General features: G+C 40.6%; 2 protein-coding genes across 3 annotated transcripts in view; one reads left to right on the forward strand and one right to left on the reverse strand.

The window, feature by feature from the left end:
* Window positions 1–5,273: 5,273 nt before the first annotated feature.
* On the reverse strand, window positions 5,274–23,372 carry psmd7 (proteasome 26S subunit, non-ATPase 7). The gene is made up of 7 exons (XM_059993122.1): window positions 23,213–23,372; window positions 21,178–21,269; window positions 20,510–20,602; window positions 19,805–19,902; window positions 18,203–18,283; window positions 16,300–16,391; window positions 5,274–5,902 (listed from the first exon to the last, which is right to left on the reverse strand). The coding sequence occupies exons 1-7, from the start codon at window positions 23,284–23,286 to the stop codon at window positions 5,470–5,472; spliced, it is 963 nt and encodes a 320-aa protein (XP_059849105.1). The 5' UTR covers window positions 23,287–23,372; the 3' UTR covers window positions 5,274–5,469.
* Window positions 23,372–25,191, forward strand: part of dhx38 (DEAH (Asp-Glu-Ala-His) box polypeptide 38) — a 95,309-nt gene continuing 93,489 nt past the window's right edge. Inside the window, exon 1 of one of the 2 annotated variants that reach the window (XM_059993119.1) lies at window positions 23,372–23,467. The gene's annotated coding sequence lies outside the window, so the exon portion shown is untranslated. Of the gene's footprint in view, window positions 23,522–25,191 lie in introns of both variants that reach the window. The other variant, XM_059993120.1, reaches the window with a different exon arrangement.

Raw genomic sequence — 25,191 nt, forward strand, 5'->3', positions numbered from 1 at the left:
AATAGTCTGCACATTTATTCCTACTACCAAAGTGCATGACCATGCATTTTCCAACATTGTATTTCATCTACCACTTTCTTGCCCATTCTCCTAAGCTGTCCAAGTCCTTCTGCAATCCAGAAATACTATCTGGGAGGTTCTGCTTCTCAGCTTTCTACGTCGCTCTCTAAATTCTCTTTTCAGGACCTCATTGCTTTTCCTTCCTATGTCATTGGTACCAATATGTACCAAGACATCTGGCTGCTTTCCCTCCCCCTCCAAAATGCTGTGGATGCAACCTGAGACATTCCTGACCCTGGCACCAGGGAGGCTACATACCATCTGGGTGTCCCGTTCACATCCACAGAATTTCCAGTCTGTTCCCCTGACTATCAAGCCCCCTATCACTACTGCTCCCTACTTCTCCCTCTTCCCCTTCTGCATCACGGACCCATGCTCAGTGCCTGTAATCTGGTTGCCGTGGCATTCTCCCAAAGTGGTATACTTGTTTTCGAGGGGAATGGCCACAGGGGTGCTTTGCCTATTTCCCTTTCTCCTGACTGTCACTCAGTTACTCACCTCCTAGAATTTTGAGGTAACTACTTCCCTGTAACTTTTATCAGTTATATCCTCACTCTCCCATACAAGCCGAAGGTCATGCAGTTGCTGCTCCAGATCTTCAAGGAGCTGCAGACGGATGCGCTTCATGCAGACGTAGTTCCCCAGGAGACTCTGGGTCTCCTAGTTCTCCAACATCTGGCACAAAGAGCACACCACAGCCATTTAAATGGTACAGTAAAAGAGAGGAAAAAAACAAAAAGGAAACCTTAACAGATGTTTTACACAGAGCCGATGCCTCTTCCGAGCTGAAGCCTCTTTTGAACCAAAGCTTATTGCTTCTACTCTCGCCTCTGGCCTGCTCCCAACAATGGCCGCTGTGTTTATCCTTTCTGTACTTTTATTTAGTCCGTAGAGCTCTGTTGATGCCACTGACTGGCCACGTACAATTGACAAACACTCTTGAAACTCTCTTTTTAAATAACCACTGCCAACCTGCAAGAAATCCCTCTTGGTAGAGCTCTGTTGAAGCCGTTGATGGGCCACGTGCTTCCAGAATTTGTTTATAATTTCAGATTTCCAGTATATTTTTAAAGTTTTCAGATACAAGGAGTGGGGTACGTAGGATATTAAGGAGAAAATTAAGAGAAAAAAGAATTTGACTTCAAACCAGACAGCTGAAGTTTTTTTTTCTGCACTATGTCTAAATGTTGCAGTCATACCTGATATCCCTGTAGAAAATTAAAACAAAGGGTAGTTTTGAAGCAAAATTATTCTTTTCTATGCAAAGGTCATATTACTTGGACAAATTGAAACCCATTGTAGATCTCATCCCTCCCCACTAATCTCCCTCCTGGGACAGCCCTGTAGAGGAAGAAGTGCTACACCTGCTCATTCACCTCCATTCAGAGCCCCGAATAGTCACCCTAGGTGAGCCAACACTTCACCCGCAAATCTGTTAAGGTCATTTCCTGTATCCGGTACTTCCAATGCGATCTCCTCTGTATTGCTGAGATCCTACACAGATTGGGGGTCTGCTTTGTCGGACTCCGTCACTCCATTCATAAAAAGTAGGATTTCCTGGTGGTCAACCATCTTAATTCCAATCCCTTTCCCATCCCAACATTTTGGTCCATGGCCTCCTCTACTGCTACAATGAGACCCTCTCAGGCTGATGAAGTAACACCTCTTATTCGACTGTACTTTTTTTCATAGATGCTGCCTGGCCTGCTGAGTTCCTACAGCATTTTGTGTGTGTTCCTCTTATTCTGTCTGGGTACCCACCCCCCCCCCCCCCCCCCAACTTGATGGCATGAACATTGATTTCTTCAATTTCCAGTAATTTTCTTATCTCTTGTTCTCTCTTCAATTCCCATCTCCCCTTTAACCTTTTCCCCTATCACCTTCCCCTGGTACCCTTTCTCCCATAGTCCACTCTTATCTTCTGTCAGATACCTTCTTCTCCAGTCCTGTAATGTCTCCACCTAGCCACTTACTTCAACATGCCACCCCACACAGCTAGTTTCACCCATCACCTTGCTTTTACTCCCCTCACTGCCTTCTTGTTCTGGCTTTTTTCCAGTCCTGATGAAGGGTCTTGGCCAGGAATCTCGACTGTTTATTCATTTCCATTGATGATGACTGACTTGCTGAGTTCCTCCAGCATTTTGTAGGTATGAGTCTCCATCATCCTTTCAGTGGGAAGAAGGGCATATTTATGTTAACTTCAGTCTGGGTGTCAGCTGCATTATGATTCTCTGCAATATTGGGAAGTTAAGTAGTTATAGTATACTGTTAAGAATTCACAAAAATAACTACACTTCACAGCAAAAGGAACCAATGATCTGCAGAATACTTAAAATATATGTTAAGATAACCTACTTATTTTTTGGTGGAATTTTTGGAATAATTCTGAATTCTGTTTCTCTAATGCACAATATAGTCTACCTTCAAAGGACACAGAAATATTTGAGTTTCATTTGTTTTATATTTCCACAGTGAGTGCAATTGAAGGCACCATAGTATCCAATGAAGAAATTGAACTATCACATTCTACATCAGATCTGGAAATACTTTGAGTGCAGTGTCTTGCTGAGGCAACACATGTACAGAGAACAAATTTACAATTACACAGTGCCTCTTTTTTCTCAAAAAAATGCACTTCACAGCCAATAAAATATTTCTGAATTCCAGCTACTTTGTTTTTGCAAGGAAATGCAAGTCATTTAGCAAATAGCAAGGTTTCAGAAATAGCACTGAATATATGCTTTCAAGTGATGTTGATGGAGAGATATATATTGGGTGGAACTCCAGAATTGCTTCTATTCATCATCATTTCATAGGATATTTTGTTCCATTGAAAGTAGACTTCCAACAAGAAATTCAAAGGACCAAATATCCAAAGAACAGCAGTCTCTGAGTGCTAAAGTACAAAGCCAGATATCATCTTATAACACTGGCTAACCATGACCATCTGATTCAGGGGCTTCAGAACATGTGCTTTCTCTAAAGGGAAATGAATAACCAGCAAATTGTTTAAATTCATCACATTAATCGATGACAGCGTTTTGCCAAATTACTTTATTACATAATATTAAACTCTGCACAAGGATGAGCAGTTTTACTAAAAATGTTACACAAAGTTGTTGTAGAGCAAAGAACATGCCACATATTCTGTGGTCAAGTTATCTCCTACTGTGCTCCTATAGAACTGTGATGTTTCCTGGTCCGTTTCTGAAATTGAAAATTGTTGTGGAATATGTGCATCCTGAGTTATTTGTACAGAAATGGTACTGCAACAAGGTTTTAAATATTGAGTCCATTTCCCCTTGTTGAATAGCTACAGGCAGCAGATGACTGAAGGCTCTCTCTTTGGACACGTTGACATTGTGTTAATTCCCTCCATGATCTCACTGTAATTTACCACTTTGGTTTGTAAATGGCTAGGTGCACACAGCGAGGGTATGTATTTAGTATGTGGCCTTTGTTACCCAATCTCTATTCACCTAGTGGTCCATCATTCACAACTCTGCAAATGCTAATACTGTACACATTGCCATTCCTCAATTAGAGAACTGATATGTAGCAAAACACTCTTCAGAGTAGCTTTTATGGCAAGTTTTAATTTAGAGTATCCATAATTGGTCTCAGCTATTCCTCGGTTAAAGTATTTCGGATTGTACTGTAGTTTAGCTTCTGTCGCGATAGAGTGAGATTTATCATTTTCCACTGCAGCCATTCTCACTGAAATCATCAGAAGTTAACTGGTTTCCTGTTGTGAAGGTTTTTTACCAAAGACCATACTTCCTCCATTATTATGAATGTCAAAGTCAATATTGTCAAATACAGCTAAGATTTGTGCCTATCTTTAATTTTACTCAGTCACTAAGTGTACTATAACAATCTGGTAGAGGCAGTTGTAGCTATCAAGCCCTTCATTTAATGTAACCATGACTAATGTATGATACTTTCAACTCCTTTGTGCTGTTTCTCCATATTCCTCTGTTCCTTAATACATCAAATGTTTGTCCACTTCCACTTTAAATATTCTTAATGCTCCACCTTCCAGAGCAAATAATTCTAGTGACTCACCAGTTTCTTGAAGAAGCAATTTCTATGTACCTTGGTTTAATTAACCAGCTCATTATCTTATGTTCCCTTGTTCCACACTCTCTCAATAATGAGTGTCCCAGCATCTACTGTCAAGCCTCCTTTGGATCTTGAGCAATACACACAGCATCTGCAGAATCTTGTGTTTGTGATTTGCCACTTCCTAGAACCTCAAATGCTTGAATAAGATCACAGCCCAAAGCTATTCAGTCTCTTTATAGGGCAATCCTTTCATTTATTGGCTTGCTGAATCTCATTTGTACTGGCCCCAGTAAAAAGTACAAAAGCTGTATGCTGAATTCCAGATGAGGTTTCACCAACATCCATATAACTTCAACACAACCTCCAATTCTTTTGCAATGGTCAAAATGCCATTTGCTGCCTTCTACTACTTATTGGATCTGACTGCTAGATTTTTGTAATTAATGCTCAAGGGCTCTTCCATCTCTCTTTACTTCACTTAAGTGTAGCCTCTCCTTTTGGATAATCTATCTTGAGTTCTCAGACTGATGTGCCTGACCTACATTGAACTCCATCTGCCAGTATTTTGCCTACTTACTCAACCAATCGCTATTCCATTGCAGAATCACAGGGACCCTCCACCTAAATCCATATAATCTGCAAATTTGTAAACTTTAGTTTTCGATGCAAATAAGTAATTAGTTGCAGGCCAAGAATTGATCCCTGCAGAATTCCATTTGTTACCTCCTCCCAGTTTGAAGAGGACCACTTATTCCAAATCTGATCTTCATGATACAATGAGTTTTCAAACCATTCTAACAAATTTTCTGCAACATATGGGTTTTTAACTTGTGCACCAACCTTTTAGGTGGCACTTTGCCAAATGCCTTTTGAAAATCTAAGTATACCACATACATAGGTTCCCTTCTATCAAAACTCATGTACCATCTTCAAAAAACCTGAGCAAATGAATGATGAATGCATTTTTAGTGCGGGGCAGGGTTGTGGGATTCTGATACAGGCTTGTTCATTCTTATTCTGAACATCAACTATGAAGTTGCTCAGACACATATATCCAGCCAGAAACAGGCAACATATGAAAAGCTTGGAACCAACTCATCTCAGTATCTTAAGGCAAATGGAAATGAAACAACCTAGAATAACACTATTAGTAAAGTAATATTTATAATGTTTCAAGATTTTAAACATGTACATTGTACAGATACAGAAAACTGCCCCATGCAAACACATCAATGGCTGAATATTTTGGCCCTTTTATTGCAGAAAGCCGAAGTATTAACATTCCCACTTGATGCCAAGTATTGCTGAAGTTCTGTTTGTCTTAAAAAAACACGGCACAATTTATTTTCTGTCTTTCTTTTCTTCCTTCTTTGATTCACATTTTTCTTTTTCTTTCTCATCTTTCTTTTCTTTTTTCCCCTCTTCTTTTTCTTGCCCTTCCTTCTTTTCTGCATCTCTGTTGGCAATTTTATTATTGATTAAATTGTGTAGAGCAACTACTGATCGAATGAGTGATGCAAGATACACCACCAACATCTGGTCGTTTGTCTTCAGGTAAAAAGCTTTCACAAACTCTTGCAAATTAACATCAGGTAGAAGATTGAAGACATCTTGCAGCTGGTAGATAATCTGATGGTTGATGGGCAATTTCCCTGTGGCCACTTTCTCCAAGTAATTCCTTATCTCTAAAATCTTTGAGTTCAGCCCTTTGAGGCCATGCACCTGGTTTGTGATTCGCTGTGACAGTGTTCCCACTGTGGTATCTTTAATATCTCTGTAATGGCAACACAAGCATAGAAAAAAAAGACTTTAGAGTCCATTTTTAGCAAATCGTAACAGTAAATGCATCATGAGTTTTATTCACTGAAAGTACATCTGCGCGGAGCCCAAATACAAAGTGTTCTTTGACTACAGACTATTTTATATCCTCAAAGCGCAGGTAATTTCTCAATGCAATTACTGAAATCAAAATATATTATGATCCTATTCTGTCAATCAATAAAATAGCTGCATATCAAATTATACCCAGAGAAGTTAGCAGTCATCCAAGTTGCACATTTATTTACATTCCAAAAAGACATTCTAAAGGGGGGAGGTAAATACTGAGAACATTGACAGAGATAAGAAAAGCGAGTAAGTCCCGAAAAGAGAATTTAGGAAGGTGGCTGAGAAACTGACGCAGGGGGATAAGTTTTAGATTTCTGTATCATTGGGATCTCTTCTGGGGCAGATTGCAACCAGAATCTGAGTGGGACGAATATCATTGCAGGCAGGTTTTGCCAGAGCTGTTGGGGAGGGCTTAAACTGATTTGGCAGGGGGGTGGGAACTAGAGTGATAGTTGGTTTATAAGTAGAGGCAACGTGTAATGAAACTGTCAGGAATGACAGGCAGATGATAGGCAACACACACAAAATGCTGGAGGAACTCAGCTGGCCAGGCAGCATGTATGGAAAAGAGCAAAGAATCAACATTTTGGGATGAGCCCCTTCATCAGGACTGGTAGGGCAAAATTTCAGTCAGTGGGATGAGTTGCAGTGTAAAAGAGGGACAAAAATAGAAGGGTGACAGATACAGGACTGAAGATGTTATATTTGAATGCACAGAGTGTATGGAATAAGGTAGATGATCTTGCGGCACAGTTAGAAACTGGCAGGTATGATGTTATGGGCATCATTGAATTGTGGCTGAAAGAGGATTATAGTTGGGAGCTTAACAACCAAGGATACACATTGTATCAGAAGGACAGGCAAGCAGGTAGAGGGGGTGGCATAGCTCTGTTGATAAAAAAAATGAAATCAAATCCTTAGAAAGAGGTGACACAGTATCAGAATACGTAGAGTTAAGAAACTACAGAGATAAATAGAACCTGATGGGAATTAAATACAGGCCTCCAATATCCAGCCACCATATGGGCTAGAAATTACAACAGGAGATAGAAAGCCATGTCAAAAGGGCAACATTACAATAGTCATGGGGGATTTCAATATGCAGGTAGATTGGGAAAATCTAGCTGGTGCTGGATCCCAAGAGACAAATTGTAGCTATTTTAGAGCAGCTGGTGGTTAAGCCCACTAGGGTATCAGCTATTCTGGACTGGGTTGGATTAGGGAGTTTAAGGTAAAGGAACCTTAAGGAGGCAGTGATCATATTATGATAGAATTCACCCTGGAATTCGAGAGGGTGAAGCTAAAGTCAGATGTACAGTCGGCCCTCCTTTTCTGTTCATGAAAATAATCACGATTGAAAATAAAGTGGAAGTAATAAAGCGATTGGAAAGAAGTGGAATGCCAATGGTCATCGGAAAAGTGTTAGGCTAGTCAGTCAATGATGGGAACAATTTTAATGGAGCATGTGAAAGGCCCTGCCCTGATGAAAGCTACAATTATTGAAATACGTATGTTTCTTAAGTGTTTTGTATGCATAGAAAGGTAAAATATGTACTATATATTAAGAAAAACATTTGACTGACACTAAATAGTACTGATTGTACCTGTTCCGACTTAAAAGACGGACTCAGGAATGGAACTCATTCATAACCCGAGGACTGCCTGTACTTTCAAGTCATTTCTAGATAACTTTTAATACCTAATGCAATGTAAATGCTATGTAAATAGTTGTTATACTGTATTGTTTAGGGAATAATGACAAGAAAAAATAGTCTGTACATGCTCAAACGAGTGCTGGAGAGAGAACTTCCCTGTTTTCCCTATCCGCGGTTGGTTGAATCCGCGGATAAGGAGGGCTGACTGTATCAGTATTACAATGAAGTAAAGGGAATTACAGAGGCATGAGAATGAATCTGGCCAAAGTTGATTACAAGGGGACACTAGCAGGAATGACACCATTGCAACAATGGCTGGAGTTTCTAGAGCAAATCAGAAGGCACAGGATAGATACAGCCCAAAGAAGTACTCTAAAGGCAGGTGACACAATTGGGCTGACAAGGGAAGTCAAAGCCAACATAAAAACAAGAGAGAGGCCATGTAATAGAGCAAGAGGATAATATCAAAGAGGATACCAAAAGTTTTTCAGATATACAAAGAATAAATGGTAGGTGGAAGTAGATATTGGACTGCTGGAAAATGAGAATGGAGAGGTAGTAATGGGGGAGGAGAAAGCAAAGAAAGGGCAGACAAACTAAGTAAGTATTTTTCATCAGTCTTCACTGTGGAAGACACTGGCCGTAAGTTCTAGAGTATCAAGGAGCAGAAGTGAGTACAATTGCTATTACCAGGGAGAAGGTAATTGCTATTACCTTAGTAAACAAAGGTCTGATGGGAGATAAGTCACTTGGCCAAGATGGACCCCAGGGTTCTGAAAGAGGTAGCTAAGAAATTGTGGAGGCATTGATAATGATCTTTCATTACAAGCATAGTTCAGGAGGACTGGAAAATTGCAGATGTCACTTCACTCAGGTAGTGGGTCAGAGGAAGCAGGGAGGCTGCAGAAGGACTTGGACAGACTAGGAGAATGGCAAAGAAGTGGCAGAGAGAATACAGTGTTGGGAAGTGTATATTCATGCATTTGGTAGAACGAATAAAAGCATGAACTATATTCTAAATGAGAAGAAAATTCAAAAGTAAGAGGCATAAAGGGATTTGGGAGTCCTCATGCAAGATTCCCCAAAGGTTAATTTGCAGGTTGAATCAGTGAAGAGGAAAGCATTCATTTTGAGAGGATTCAGAATCAGAATCAGGTTTATTATCACCAGCATGTAACGTGAAATTTGTTAACTTAGCAGCAGCAGTTCAATGCAATACATAATATAGGAGAGAGAAAAATAATAAGTAAATCAATTACAGTATTTGTTTTTTGTGTGCCATACTCTGCTAGAGCCTCGGCGACCACTTTCTTTTCAAGTGGTTGTCTAGGAGGTAAGATTCTGTGAGTGGTTCCCCACATCCTTCTCACAGCGCAGTGTTTTTTTTACGACGCCGAGTTGCTAGCCGGCACGGATGGAAAGTGTGCCCTGGAGCGGTCCAACTGGGTTAGAACTCGGGAACCTTCGCTCCGAAGTCCGGCACTGATGTCACTGCGCCACCAGCCGGCCCAATTACAGTACACATATGTTGAATAGATTAGAAAAACAAGCAAAAAACAGTAATACTGTATATTAAAAAAAAAGTGAGGTAGTGTCCAAAGGTTCAATGTTCAATTAGGAATTATTTGGCAAAGGGGAAGAAGTTGTTCCTGAATCACTGTGTGTGTGCTTTCAGACTTCTGTACCTCCTACCTGATGGTAACCGTGAGAATATCATCTTGCCCTCTGCTATCCGATTCCTAAATGGTCATTGAACCCTTGGACACTACCTCACTTTCTAAAATATACAGTATTTTCATTTTCTAACCTATTCAACATACATATACTGTAATTGATTTACTTATTTTATTATTTTTTTAATTTTTTCTTCTATATTATGTATTGCATTGAACGCTGCTGCTAAGTTAACAAATTTCACGTCACATGCCAGTGATAATAAGCCTGATTCTGATTACAAAATATAATGCTGAGACTTTATAAGCACTTATGAGGCCTCACTTGGAATACTGTAAGTGGATTTATGCCCATTATTTAAGAAAGGATGCACTGACATCGGAGAGGGTTCAGAGCAGGTTCACGAGAATAATTCTGGGAATGAAAGACATCGTATGAGGAGTGATTGATTGCTCAGGGCCTTTACTTGCAGGAATTTAGTAGAATGCGGGGGGGGGGGGATTTAATTGAAACCTATTTACTGTTGAAAGACATAGAGTGGACGTGGAGACGTGGAGAGGATGTTTCCTATGGAGTCAGGAGGAATTTCTTTTGCAATAGGGTGGCAAATCTGTGGAATTCGTTGCCATAGGCCAGGTCATTAGGTGTATTTAAGGTGGAGATAGATAGTTTCTTGATTAGACAGGGCGTAAAAGATTATGGGGAGAAAGCAAGAGAATAGGGTCAAGAGGGAAATGGACCAGTTATGATAAAATGGCAGAAGACTAGATGGGCCAAATGGCCTAATTCTGCTGAGAGTGATTTTTGGGTTTAGGTCATTTACATTTAGCAAACGGCTTTGGCTACCAGCCTTTTGTTCCTTGAAAATGTATTGTGGATTTAATTTGGAACAATGCATTCCTAAAAAGCTGTGAATCCCAGTCCAGAGGATGCTGGTGTCTGTGGGATGGATGTGAATCAGAAGGTGTTAAGTTTGTATGTAGTTTCAAAATCAGAATCAGGTTTATTATCACCGGCATGTGACGTGAAATTTGTTAACTTAGCAGCAGCAGTTCAATGCAATACATAATATAGCTGAGAAAAAAAAGTAAATCAATTACAGTATACATATATTGAATGGATTAAAAACATGCAAAAAACAGAAACACTGTATATTAAAAAAAAAGTGAGGTAGCGTCCCAGGTTTCAATGTCCATTTAGGAATCGGATGGCAGAGAGGAAGAAGCTGTTCCTGAATCGCTGAGTGTGTGCCTTCAGGCTTCTGCACCTCCTATCTGATGGTAACAGTGAGAAAAGGGCATGCCCTGGGTGCTGGAGGTCCTTAATAATAGATACTGACTTCCTGAGACAACACTCCCTGAAGGTGCCCTGGGTACTTTGTAGGCTGGTACCCAAGACGGGGCTGACTAGATATACGATTCTCTGCAGCTTCTTTCAGTCCTGTGCAGTAGCTTCCCCCATACCAGACAGTGATGCAGTCTGTCAGAATGCTCTCCACGGTACATCAATAGAAGTTTTTGTGTGTATTTGTTGACATGCCAAATCTCTTCAAACTCCTAATGAATTATAGCCACTGTCTTGCTTTCTATAATAACTACGTTGATATGTTGGGACCAGGTTAGATCCTCAGAGACCCTGACACCCAGGAACATGAAACTGCTCTCTCTCTCCACTTCTAATCCCTCTACAAGGATTGGTATGTGTTCATCTTACCCTTCCAGAAGTCCACCATCAGCTCTTTCGTCCTACTGACATTGATTGCAAGGTTGTTGCTGTGGTACCATTCCACTAGTTAGATATCTCACTCCCGTATGCCCTCTCCTCACCTCAGATTCTACCAATAACAGTTGTATCATCAGTAAATTTATAGATGGTATTTGAGCAGTGCGTAGCCACACAGAGTTATATGTATATAGAGAGTAGAGCAGTGGGTTAAGCACACACCCGAGGTGCATTAGTGTTGATTGGGAGTGAGGAGGATATTTTATCACCAATCCTCACAGATTGTGGTCTTCCAGTTAGGAAGTCAAGGATCCAATTGCAGAGGGAGGTACAGAGGCCCAGGTTCTGCAACTTCTCAATCAGAATTGTGGGAATGTTGGTATTAAATGCTGAGCTATAGTTGATTAACAGCATCCTGACATAGCTGTTTGTGTTGTCCAAGTGTTCTAAAGCCGTGTGGAGAGCCATTGAGGTTGCATCTGCTGTTGACCTATTGTGGTGATAGGCAAATTGCAATGTGTCCAGGTTCTTGCTAAGGCAGGAGTTCAGGCGAGCCATGACCAACCTCTCAAAGCATTTCATCACTGTTGATGTGAGTGCTGCTGGGCAACAGTCATTAAGGCAGCCCACATTATTCTTCTTAGGTACTGGTATAACTGTTGCCTTTTTGAAGCAAGTGGGAACTTCTGCCCGTAGCAGTGAGAGGAAGAAAGCATTGTATATACTTTGTAAATACGGAATTGTCCTTGGTGTTTAGTACATAAGTTGGGCCAGCAGACCTTTCCACTGAAAGAGTCTCCATATGATGCCTACTGTATCTTGTAATGTCAAATAAAAAAGCTGCTTTGTACCTACCAGTAATTTTCTCCAGCGATTTCATTCAAACAATAGCATTTGGTGTCAGGAGTGGGATGCCTTTGTGAACCATCATGTGGCCAGCTATCTTAGCAGTCTAAATGGGTGATTATTTTTAAAATTAGCACTCACACTTGCATCTGTTCCGGTTGATAGTGCACAAGAACACGAGGTATCATGGAGAGCTGGACTGATGGATACAAAAGTCGTGTGTGCGTGCATACGTGCGTGTTAATTCGGTGAGATGGAGCCACCAATTGCGAAGGGTGGTTACCGACGGTTTGGGACATCAGAGTGGGGGCACGTATACTTGTTTGGGGAGCTGCAGTTTAGTGTATACATTTTGCGAGTCTGATGCAAAGGAATACAGCAGGCATCATGGGTTCAAGTGCTCAAAAGTGGCAGTACATACTCTGCAATTTTAAGTATGTGCTGTTTAATTGGTACCCCTCTTTTATATTTTGTGTAGTGTGGGAATTAGTGTGGAGATATCTCAGGGAGGGGTTTTACCCAGAGACATCTACCAGGATGGCACCTATTGAGGTCAGGAATCCTGATGATCCAAGCCAGCCCTTGACAATGATTACGACCATTCATAAACCCTTCACCCTTGGGGAGAAACAGAGCATTTTGTCCGAGTTGCCCTCATTTAAAGTTGCCTGTGGGAATTCAGAATTCTGGCGTAAGCTTGAGGAAATGGTTGAAATTCACCAGGTACACCCTAAAGATATGCACATGTTGGTAAAAGCGAAGTGCCCGAGGAATATGTGGGATGGTATGGCCCGGGGGTGTGAGATGGGACATGGACAACTCCTGGGAGCACCAGTAATGAAGATATCGCTCTTTTAAAGTGGAAGTGAGGCAGTGACTGGGGGGGGATGGCGGGGAGGTTAAAGTAACCGGTGAGCCATAATGGCAATGACTCAAGAGAGCTGACGGGACAGCCATAGATTATGCAGAATGTAAATATCGAACGTATGAGTATTCCGGGTTGAATAATCCAGGGACAGACGACCAAGTCTTCCTGAAAATGCTGAAGGAAGGCCTGGGCTCAGCCCGCCAGGAACTTTTAGATTTACACATAATGGTGGGGTCGACCTACTCTGCGATAGTTTCGTGGGCCATTGAAATAGACTGAAGAAAGTGCAAGAGAAACCGTAAAGTGGCTATAGTCGATGCAGCTGCTGTGATGTCCCAGAGGCTTTGTTTTGTTTGCTGGCAACCAAGGGATGAAGCGAAAAACTGCTGCAATAGATGTGGACAAGTCAGGGACACTGAACATGTATAACCAATAGAATACACAACCTGGCTAGCATAGTCACAGCTGCCCCAATCATTTGAGACTGGAGCCAGCAGTTCCCAGCAGAGTGGGGTAGACACAAGCAAGACTGTGGTCGAGTGAAGATGAACCCATTTAAAATAGGGAGGGCCTGTGTAAACCCCATAAGCAGTACCCTATAACTGATGCACTGACTGCTGTTCAGGGTAGAGTGAAGGATCTAGAACACCAGTCACTCAGAGAGACTGCAGCAACCACCAACTCGCCTATATGGTCAGTTAAGAAGCCCAGTGGATCATATCCATTAACAATAGATGATACCGCCCTTAGGAGACGCCCAGATTGCATCCCATAGTGGCGGGCCCTGCAACATTCCTGAATGGCCTGTCTCCAGAACAAAGTTTCTCCAGTCGTGGATATTGCTAATGGATTTTGGGGGCTCTCCTTAGCACCCGAGTCCCATGATCAATTTGCCTTCACCTTGGGTGGGCAGCATTATGCATGGGCCAGATTCCACCAGATACTCCACAATAGTCCAGCCATTTTTCAAAGGCATGGCACTGACTTTGGAAAAGCTCAATCCAACAGGCACCGCCAACACTGCTGAATGGATTCTAGTTTAGGAATTCCTACCAAAGTGGGGAACCCCAATTTAGGTGGGCTCGGATCAGGGAGCGCATTTCATGGGGAAAGTGATGAAGGAAATGTGCTGACAGCTAGGGTTTTGACAACGGTTCCACATACCCCACCACCCTCAGAGTTCAGGAATGGTAGAAAGAAAAAAAAGCTATAGCTGAGACAGGAAAGACATAGATTGATACATTACCAGGAATCCTGATGAGATTGCGTGCAACCCTGAATCGCACGTTGGGTCTCAGCCTCTACAAATTATTGATGGGCCGAGCAATGCAACTCCCTTATGGGGTAATTATTGGTTGCGGGGAACCTGGGGCTTACAGGGATAGAATGATACATTATGTAAAAGATTTTTGTAACCAACTTGAAGTGTTGAAGGACTGAGCTAAACAACAGCAGCACATCGCTAATCAGAGAGAGCCAGAGGGAAAGGAGATAGTCCTTCCACAGCCCAGCAACCAAGTCATGGTGAAGGTGCTGCCGAAAAGGCCAGGGTTTGCCCCCAGATGGATAAGACCACAGATGGTACTCTTAACAAATGATACTTGTGTCTGTCTGCACTCAGCAAGACAGCCAGGGGAAACACTGGACTCAGGTTAAAGCATATGACTCACCCTCTTGTTGCTCCCACAGACAGAGCAGGGGATTAAATGTACCCAGTAACCATGTAATTAGAGAGAACCTAGGACAAGAACACTAGACAGCCACCCAGACCAAACCACAGCTGATGAAAACATACCCAGAGGAAACACAAAGGCAGAAGACCTCGGGAGCGTGGCAGAAGACACTGAGAGCATGATGGAAAACTCTGAACAGCATGCTAAGGTGTGCTGGTGATGGTACTCTGTAATGAAGGCTGGTTGCTGAAGGTAGTTGATTAGCTTATAGCATAGAATAGAAAAGATATTTGAAATAGATGGGGAGGGATTTTAAGTTAAAGCAGATTCAACAAGTTCCACAACTTCCACCACATTTCAAACTGTACACAGTATCTGAAGGCAGTCACCCCCAAGATGAATGAGGAGTAAACACAAAAGAGCTGAGCCCTTTCAGCAGTCAGGCCAGTGATCAACTGGGCAGTTTGGAAGGGGAGGGGTGCCACTGGGGAGAGGTCCTTGCAGTCATTGACTACCCCAACCCCTTCCTGTACATCAATGAAAGGGCCTGTGAGACTCATACACTTACCTTGCTGGTGCCCCTGAAAAGAGACAGTTTTAGCAACCAGAGAATGAAGGGGTGAAGACAAGGAATGAGATTAAGCTGCAGTTGGCCTGCAGGGAAACAGCCAACAGGCACAGGAAAGAAATTACATTTCTAAAGACTTGTTCAAATTTTTGGAGCAACCTTTCTGCTTCGTATTTGGTAGTTAGCAATTAGAGAACACTAGGTTAGATATTGAGGCACACAAAATAGGGGGGAATTTCAAGGCAGGGTGTTTTTGCTGACTACTTGAGTAGATCCTCCTAGGTTGGCCTTTCCAGGTACAAATTTACTTTTGTCCAGGAGGGCCAAGAGGAGAGACTGTTAGTGATTTTTGGGTTTACATTTAGCAAATGGCTTTGGCTACCAGTTTTCTGTTCCTTGAAAATGTATTGAGGATTTAATTTAGAACAATGCATTCCTAAAAAGCTGTGAATCCCAGTCCAGATGATGTTGGCGTCTGTGGGATGGATGCAATTAGAAGATGTGAAGTTTGTATGTAGTTTCAAAAGAAAGCATTGTATATACTTTGTAGATATGGAATTGTCCTTTGTGTTCAGCACATAAATATTGAGCCCCACGTTGGGCCAGCAGACCTTTCCACCAAAAGTGTCTCCTTAAGATGCCTGCTGTACCTTGTTTTGTCAAATAAAGAAGCACTTTGTATCTACCAGTAATTTTGTCCGGCGAGTTCATTTATGCAACCGGTCTAAGAAGAACAGGTTAATTTAGTATCCACTGGATGGTCATTGTAGAATTACAGAAGCAATTCTGATTATATCACAGGAAGGATGTAACAGCACCAGATAAATTATAAATAAAAAATACTCTGACCTTGACTGGGATAGATCATTTTAGCTGGGTGGAGAAATTAGCCAGACTGGGGTTGCTTTCCTTGGACTCAAAGATACTGCAGGCAGGTTTAATAAAGTGGGTAAAATGTGAGGGGCTGTCTCACAGTGACCAGTTTTCAGTCCCTCGGAAATGGATCATTGATTAAAGATTGGTTGAACAATAACAGTATTGAGAAAAAAGTATTGTGGTCTATAAATTATTGCCCAAAATTTATAGACCACATTGTATTTAAAAAGTATTTGATGTTTCATAGCCAAGTGTCCACTGATCAAGAGCTAGGATGCAAATTGGCATGAGTACACAGGCCAAACAACCCTCCTCTGTGCCTGGTATTTCTATGAAAGAATAACATAAAATTTCCATAATCTGGCCCAAAGCAAGAGACTGGCTCAGACAATGTCAATTTACCGTAGCAAATGCTCTACTCCAACTTCTTCAGCTTCTTCTGCCCCTATTTCACTGGTTACATGTTCAAATGTTTTGGAAGTTGGAGTTCCATCCTGAAGAGAGACCACACAGTAAACAATGAACTTTACAGCCACCCATTTGTTGCTGGAGAGGGTTCAGGTCAGAACACTCAATGTTATTATTTTTCTTTTTTAATTTCCCTTCTTATTTATAAAGCCCCAATTATTGTCCTGGTACTTAAGGATTGGTTTTGGGATCTCTACTTTTCGTGATTTTTATTAACGACCTGGATGTGGGGGTAGAAGGGTGGGTTGGCAAGTTTGCAGATGACACAAAGGTTGGTGGTGTTGTGGATAGTGTTGAGGATTGTTGAAGAATGCAGAGAGACATTGATAGGATGCAGAAATGGGTTGAGAAGTGGCGGATGGAGTTCAACCCAGAGAAGTGTGAGGTGGTACACTTTGGAAGGACAAACTCCAAGGCAGAGTACAAAGTAAATGGCAGGATACTTGGAAGTGTGGAGGAGCAGAGGGATCTGGGGGTAACTGTCCACAGGTCCCTGAAAATTGCCTCACAGGTAGATAGGGTAGTTAAGAAAGCTTATGGAGTGGTAGCTTTCATAAGTTGAGGGATAGAGTTTAAGAGTAATGATGCAGCTCTATAAAACTTTGGTTAGGCCACACTTGGGAGTACTGTGTCCAGTTCTGGTCACCTCACCATAGGAAGGATATGGAAGCACTGGAAAGGGTACAGAGGAGATTTACCAGGATGCTGCCTGGTTTAGAGAGTGTGCATTACGATCAGAGATTAATGGAGCTAGGACTTTACTCTCTGGAGCGAAGGAGGATGGCAGGAGACATGATAGAGGTATACAAGATATTAAGGGGAATAGATAGAGTGGACAGCCAGCACCTCTTCCCCAGGGCACCACTGCTCAATACAAGAGGACATGGCTTTAAGGTAAGGGGTGGGAAATTCAATGGGGATATTAGAGGAAGAATTTTTACTCAGAGAGTGGTTGGTGCGTGGAATGCACTGCCTGAGTCAGTGGTGGAGGCAGATACACTAGTGAAATTTAAGAGACTACTAGACAGGTATATGGAGGAATTTAAGGTGGAGGGTTATATGGGAGGCAGGGTTTAAGGGTCGGCACAACATTGTGGGCCGAAGGGCCTGCACTGTGCTGTATTGTTCTATGTTCTATTTATATATTTGAGTAATATTTCATTAAAGCAGTAAACTTATCATGGCCCATTCATAAACTCCTGTGGCTCTATGAAATCTGGCATGGCCCACATTGAGAACCACTAGATGTAAGCTTAGGTGATAAATATACAGAAGGATTTTAACAGAGTTTACAAAACAGCCTGTCTATATCATGTACCCCTTCAGCACTATTGATTTCCCCAACCATCAAAGTAAAATGATCAAAATCTATATATATTACTATTGAGATTCATTTTCTTGTAGGCATTAAGAAAAACAAAGAAATACATTAGAATTTACTATAAACTATACACAAAGATTGACAACCACTGTGCAAAAGACTAAGAGTGCAGAGAAAACAAAATACTGAGAATACAAGTTGTCAAAAGTCTTTAAAAGTCAGTCTGCAGGTTGTAGGGATGTAGTGAGTGAAATCATACAAGCCAGTTCACACTGGAACTGATTTGGCATCCATTTCCATCTGGGATCAGAATACACAGACTCATTGTTCTCTGAGTGAAGAGATTAAAGGAATTTTAAAAGAATATTGGAATGGATTTTGAAATCAATGAGGAAATTTTTCATATGTACTGAACAGAATACATCCTAAATTTGAGTTGGTTTCACCTTTTGAAGAGACAAAAATGACTGACAATATTTAAAGGGTTTATACAGAAGCCAACGAAGCAGCACTTACATCATGAACTTCTTCTACCGAAATGTAAGCTTCTGTAGGGAGCCCCAGATCTTTTGGCTTGACATCAATGATGACTAAAACCTTAAAGAATACAAAATCAATAGTTTCAATCTCAATGCTTTGAAACGTATAGTCCAATAAAAGAACATTGATTTTACTTTTCTTTTATCACTATCAGTCATGTTGGAAATACCTGAAATTAGGTCAACAGCTTATTCTATGACCATGTTACTTACAAGTGTTGCAAATTAATCTCAAAAGGGAAACTTAGGAAGAAGTATTTTACATTCTTTTTTTCTAATCAGATTGAAATAAGAGAAAGAACTGTTTGCAGCACTGTGCTAAAATTTAACATTGATTTTGGTAATCGATCTTTTTCAATTTGTTTCCATCTTGCCAAAGGTACAGAAAGTAGCCAACAAGGTTATTAGTTCCAGGGTATTCCATTTCCTTCAGTTGTATTTGTCCTGTAGCCTATTACTATTCTGTTATATTCCCATCCACTCTACCTTGATTCTTTTCCCATTTATCCACAATAAGAGGGTGATTTACAGGAGCCAAGAGCCAATTAACCTGCCTTCAAGTCTTTGGGACACATAAGGAAATCTGAACCTTCAGGGAAAGGTCTCAGGGAGAACATAGAAACTCTACACCAACAGTAGCCAAAGTAAGGATTGAACCAGGTCCATAGACTAACTCAGTGAAACTGTGTTGACTCTGTTGTATGTTCCATGCAGATCATCATTTAGTCATAGAAAAGCAGAGTACAAATAAAAGGCCTTGTGCCCAGGCAGTTCATACCAACCATGTCGTCTACCCAACTACATCTAATTTCCTATGTGTGGCCAATATCCCCCTAAACCTAACCACTCGCTGAACCTATCCAAGTGTTTCTTAAATACTACTCTGGTGCCTGTTTCAACCACGTCCATATGCTCACCACTTTCTGCATGGAATAGCTGCCCTTCAGATCCCTTTTAAATCTTTCCCTTCTTACTCTAACTCCCCGTTCCCTAGTTCTGAATTAGTTATGAACTAGGATCTCAATTTTTATCAAATCATTTTGATTTCACACTCGCTTAAAACAAAAATTTAAGCCAGTCTTTTACTCTGATCCATAAATTTTTGAAACCACCTTTCAATTCTTGCACTTTAAGGCTATGAATGTTTGATAAACAATTAATCTGTGGACATACTACAGGACTATTTATCTGACTGAACAACAGACTGAGAAAACGTAGATGAATCATCTGGTAGGAAATCATTTTTTCAAACTGAAATGTCATAGAACCACATACCCAGCAAGCACACCCCCCACCCCCCAAACATTGGATTTGTACAATAACATCTGGGATACTGCATATAATTACTTAATAGGGTAAAAACAAAATTATCACAATAAATCCTGAATATGACTGTTCAGTTAAAAGTCATTGCTACTAATTAAGAGATTTTGTTTCAGTACAGGAAAACAACAAAGCCACAGAATAATAATAAACTGTTTGGAACAACTGGTTAAATAATAAAAAATGCCTTACAAATTAATACAATTTACCACCAAACATTTAAGTTATTTAAAAGATGGAAAATCTAAAACCTTACGGAATTAGAACAGTATCGTTTCATGAGTTCATTGATGGCAATGTCATTTTTGTGCAACTTGGGTCCAGTGTGGTACCATCCAACGATCCTTTCCCTGGCTAAGACAGGTAGATAACCATCAGTTAAAATGCAGCTCAACGGATGTTAAAAGAACAGCCATCACACTTAACATTGATTGAACAGCACAGGGAGTGAGAATACATTAACAGAATCTACTTCTTTTAAAAAGAACATGAAGCATAACTGATTATATTTTTGCAAATTGAGCAACAATATTAATGAATCTTGTAACTAAACATTCCATAGTCTAGAATATTCAAAATTATTTTAATTATTTTTCTAAGCCAAGTAAATGCAGGTTTGAAACAGATTTTCCCAAATCTTTTTAAAATTTATTTTCCCTGCAAATTTGGCACCCATGGTTTTGAAAACCACCTTGCTCTCTGCTGCTCAGTTTATCTTTGATGAAACATATAATCTGTTCCATATTTCAATATTGCTTATGCCAAGGCAAAAAGTTTTCAGTGTTAAGAGAGGAGAAAGTGACAAACTTGTTTTCAGGGAAAGTCCCTGTATAATTTGTATTTTACATATCAATATGCAAATCCACACTGCCTGAATTACATTGATTTTAGTGCAAACTGTAAAGATATTCAAAGCTTGTAAAGTTTAAGCTTTATCTTCCATGTAAGTCAGAAATCTTACCATTTACTTTCTTAAACATCCCATACATATTCTCCAAATAATCATGATCCAAGAACCACACTGTATCATCCTTCTCATCTTCATCGAATGGAACTTGAGTGGAAATAAATAAATAAAGATGTTTTGAAATCCTGAACACTCCTGTTTGTGTCATATTGTTTATGGAGTTGCTTTCCACATTAGTAAGCGAATGCTGCAAAGCTAATAGTGCTTTAATTTCAAAACTCAAAGCAACAAAAATGTAAATTATTTAAAATGTGCATTATTGCTCATGATCAAAGTTTGCTTAAACTGCTTTTGTTGGAAGTGTAATGACTGGCTCATGTGTGCTTATCAAATAACCTTCAAACAAATTTAAAATTAAAAAATTTCCACTCAAAAAACCGGATTAATGATTACTGGCTTGTGAATGCGTACCAAACCATACAAACTGTTACACAGAGGTACATCACCTATTGTTCAAAGTTTGGGATTAATTTCTTATATGTTTGTATTCAATAGGAAAAAGCCAATTCCTTCAGTTTAGGAACAATATTATTGACATCTAGACTCAAATAGAACAATGTCAATTTAATCCCAAGTAAATAGTTGCAATTAATTTACAGGTGTAATGAAAGATTGTTAATCTGTCATAATTAATCTCATTCATCACTAGCTTTGATTCTTACCTGCAAAACTGTTTGAAACATCAAGTATCTTTTTGTGCCATGAACCCAGCAACACTCCAACCACTCGTTTTTGATTTCCAACTTTTCCTATTCTGAGCATTAAAATAAATTAACATAAAAGTAGTTAAACAATTGTAATCTTGAAAGATTCCTCCGAAACAGAATAAAAAATAAATGCTATTTCTTAGAGTAAGTTCTTAAATTCTTTTGTCACACAGCATCAACAATCATCAGTTCCTACATTATGGTGAAAACAACAACACTTAAATGTAATGTATGGGAAATTGAGTTTGTTACTGCTTTCATTTAGCTTTGTAAATTACTGCCAAGCTTAACCGGTTAAAAACCAAAACATTTATTTTGATTCATTTTGAACATTACTATATTTGCTCTGATTTATGAAAAGCGATAGGACAAGGTTTGTGGCAGCAGTTAGCACAGCGTAGTACAGCGTGCGGCAGCAATCCGGGTTCAATTTCTCTGCTGTGTGGAAAGGGTATGTACGATCACCCATGACTGAGTGGGTCTCCCAGGTGCTCAGGTTTCCTCCCACAGACAATGATGTACAAGTCAGCAAGTTAATTGGTCACAGTGGTGCAATGGGCTCATTGGCCTGGTTACCATCTTTAAATAAAACTTCAAATTGGTTAAATCAGTGTTTCCAGTGAAACCTATAATGTACAAAATATATTTTTCTGTAAGATTTTTTGTCTAATACACTTTATTTGCTGACATTAATACTTACATGCAAAAAGCAAAATTCGAAATGGTGTACATAGCAGTTTGTGGTGGCGGAGTAGAGGTACATCTCTACCAAAGGAGGTGTAAGATGATCCTTCCCTTCGCTAGCCTGCTGGTCAACCTTGGGCAAGGTTAGCACCTGTTTAGCCTCCCAGTCAGGGTCACGCGAAGCCAGAAGTCCTGATTATAAGACCACTGATACCAGGCAGACAGTCTCTGAAGAGTATTGATAATGGCTGGGCACTCGCCTTGTAAAGACATTGGCCAGAAGGCGGCAATGGCAAACCACTTCTGTAGAAAAATTTGCCTAGAACAATCACGGTCATGGAAAGACCACGGTAGCACTGGTTATATGACACAACAGTAACGAATGAGTAGTTACCATCTGTACTTAAAATTATTTGTCACTTGCATCCTGCTCAAAAGTCATATCAATTTATAGCATCTCATTTTAATTCATGTGTGACGTGCAGGTAAAGTGCTTTGCCAAGTCAATTTGAAAGGAAAACCTTGGATTTTTTTGACATACCCTCCAAGACATCTGATTACATTTTGAACAGTGACTACTGTTTTCAGTAGGAGGCAAAAGTGAAGTCTATGTACAATACATATAAGGTTCAGTACTGTCAATGAGTATCAGAAGAGTAGAGGTCATACAGGATTTGAACCCTTACTACCATTCAAAAACATCATGGCTGATATAATTTTGGCTTCTATTGCACTTCCCTGACGACTCACTGGGTGAGAATTTTTAACCCTTGTAGGGACGATGTCTCCCTTGTCACCAACTTAAATGGGCAATTCCTTATTGTCTTAACATTTACCGTCAAACCATCTTAATCTTGTATGTTTCAATAAAAATGCCCACTTCTAAGCTCCCAAATTTATACTCCGGCAGATTCACAGAAGTGTTCACAAACTGTACAGTGACAGATCTTCATTTTAAGAAAAGAATTCAGAAATTACCATTTCTTTTGCTAAGGCTAAAAATCTGGATCATAAACCAGCACCGAAATAAAGGATAACAGTTAACTTACAATTAACCACGGGTACAGGATCCAGTGCAAGATTGGGTACATGGTAACAAAGTCCGTATTTACGAAGAAAAATGGTTACCAATGCAAACTGCCAAGTAAGATTTGGGAGCGGATTTTGTGCAAGTGCTGTCAATGTGACTCAGCAGGGTAAGGCCTTGATCCCGCCCTACCGCGGCTCTATAAGAGCAACAAAAGCCCCTACAACGCCGCCGCACATACCACCACATGGCCCGGACCACCCCTCCTTTCCACCTTACCGATTGAAATGATCCACCACACTCAAGAGCACCAACGGGTGTACAACCACTTTCTCTACCACAGAATCCGGCATTGTGTCCGATTCGCGTTCAAATTAAACGCCGCCGCGGAGAGGGGAGAGAAAACACGTACGCACACACACACCGGAACTAGTCCCGGCGGCCGTGACCTCCCTTCCGGGGCTGCCCCGGCAACCACCGCGGTCCTGGCGTCACGGCGGCTGTGAGATGTGAAAATGTGTAACAGGAATCGAGGTATGTTATTAGGTTTTCTGTTCCTGGAGGCTGCGACATAACAGCGAAGCACAGGTGATGCTTTAGTGCTTGGTGTTTTAAATTCCTTATTCTTGATATGGGTGCCATTTGTCAGTTGTCCCGGAGAAGGTGAACGGCTTTTTAAATCCTTTTTGGTCCTTCTGAGGATACCCCTGTAGTGCTCTTGTTTAGATCCAGTGGCAATGAAGGAACCAAGTCAGAAATGTGTGCAACTTGGTGGTGGGGACGACCTGTGAGGTGTGATATTGATATACACCCGAATTCTTTACTGGTGTTGGACTGTACGGATTTGGGTGCTATCAAAGCAGTCTGCGTGAGCAATCCTGCAAATAGTACTGTGCCATTGTGTTGTAATGGTGGTTTGAGCAAAGGACTTCGATTTAGATAGTCTTCAGTGATTTTAGAATTGCACTCATCGAGACAAGTTCAAGTTCAAAGTATATTTAATATCAAAGTACCATATTTGTCACCACATGCTACCCTGAGATTCATTTTCTTGTGGGCATTCACAATAGATACGAAGAATCTCAATCAAATCAATGAAGAGCTGCACACAAAGACTGGCAAACAATAAATGTGTTAAAGATAAACTGCAAAAGAAAATCAATAATAATGCACACAATTAATTGATAGACAAATAAGTAATAAATAATAATGAGAACATATGTTGTAGAGTCCTTGAAATTGAGCCCATTGGTCGTGGAATTGGTGTTGAGGTGAATGAAGTTAACCTCTCTGATTTCGAAGCCTGATGGTTGAAAGGTTATAACTATTCCTGAACCTGATGATGTGGGACCTAAAACTCCTGTACCACCTCCTCGATGTAGTAGCAGTAGCAGGCCTGGATCACGTTGATCCTTGCTGATGGATGCTGCTTTCATCTGGCAGTGCTCCTTGTATACGTGCTCAAAGGTGCTTTTCATGTGATGGACCTGTGTCCAGTCAACAGTCAATATTCTTGCTACTGTGTATCAAAGTGAAGACTAAGCAAATTCATTTGCTTCAAAATATCCAGTTTCTAATCTGAGATAATTGCCAGTTTTTAGTGTTGGTGATCCAGTTAAGATATCTCCAAGATTCTGACAGTGTGTAAAGATGCAATTGAATGTCAAGGATTGGTGATCGTAATCTTCCACTTTTGGAGATGATCGTTGTTTGGCAGTTTCATGGTGCAAATGTTTTTTGGTACTTTCAAGCCTGAATATGATCTAGATCTTGCTGCACAGAAGCATTTACTGAGGAGTTATCAATAAAATTAAACATAGTGAAATGATCAGCGGACTTCCCCACCTCTCAACTCTCACTGATAAAGCAGCAAAAGATGGCTGGGCCAACAACGTTTCCCTGAAAACTTTCTACAGTCATGCCCTGGGACCAGGATGATTGTTCTTCAAGAGACACAAATATCTTCTTTCGTGCAAGCTAGGACCTGAGCTGTACAAGGATTTCTTCTTACTGTGCACCAGCTTCAGTTTTACCAGCAATCCTTGAAAACACACTTGCCCAAATGCTGTTTTTGGTGTCAATTACTCTCACCTTAGGTCCATATTTGACCATTGAAGTGACACTTGAGTGCTATTTGCTGGTTGTATTTATCACTTTACTGGTGATTGAGGGGCAATTAGCCAGGTGCATTTGTCCTGCTTTTTATGACATGGCAAACTAATTTTGGGCAAATTGTAACAGGTTGTATCTATCCTCGA

The sequence above is a fragment of the Hypanus sabinus genome, chromosome 17 (genome assembly GCF_030144855.1).
Source record: "Hypanus sabinus isolate sHypSab1 chromosome 17, sHypSab1.hap1, whole genome shotgun sequence".
Lineage (NCBI taxonomy): Eukaryota > Metazoa > Chordata > Chondrichthyes > Myliobatiformes > Dasyatidae > Hypanus > Hypanus sabinus.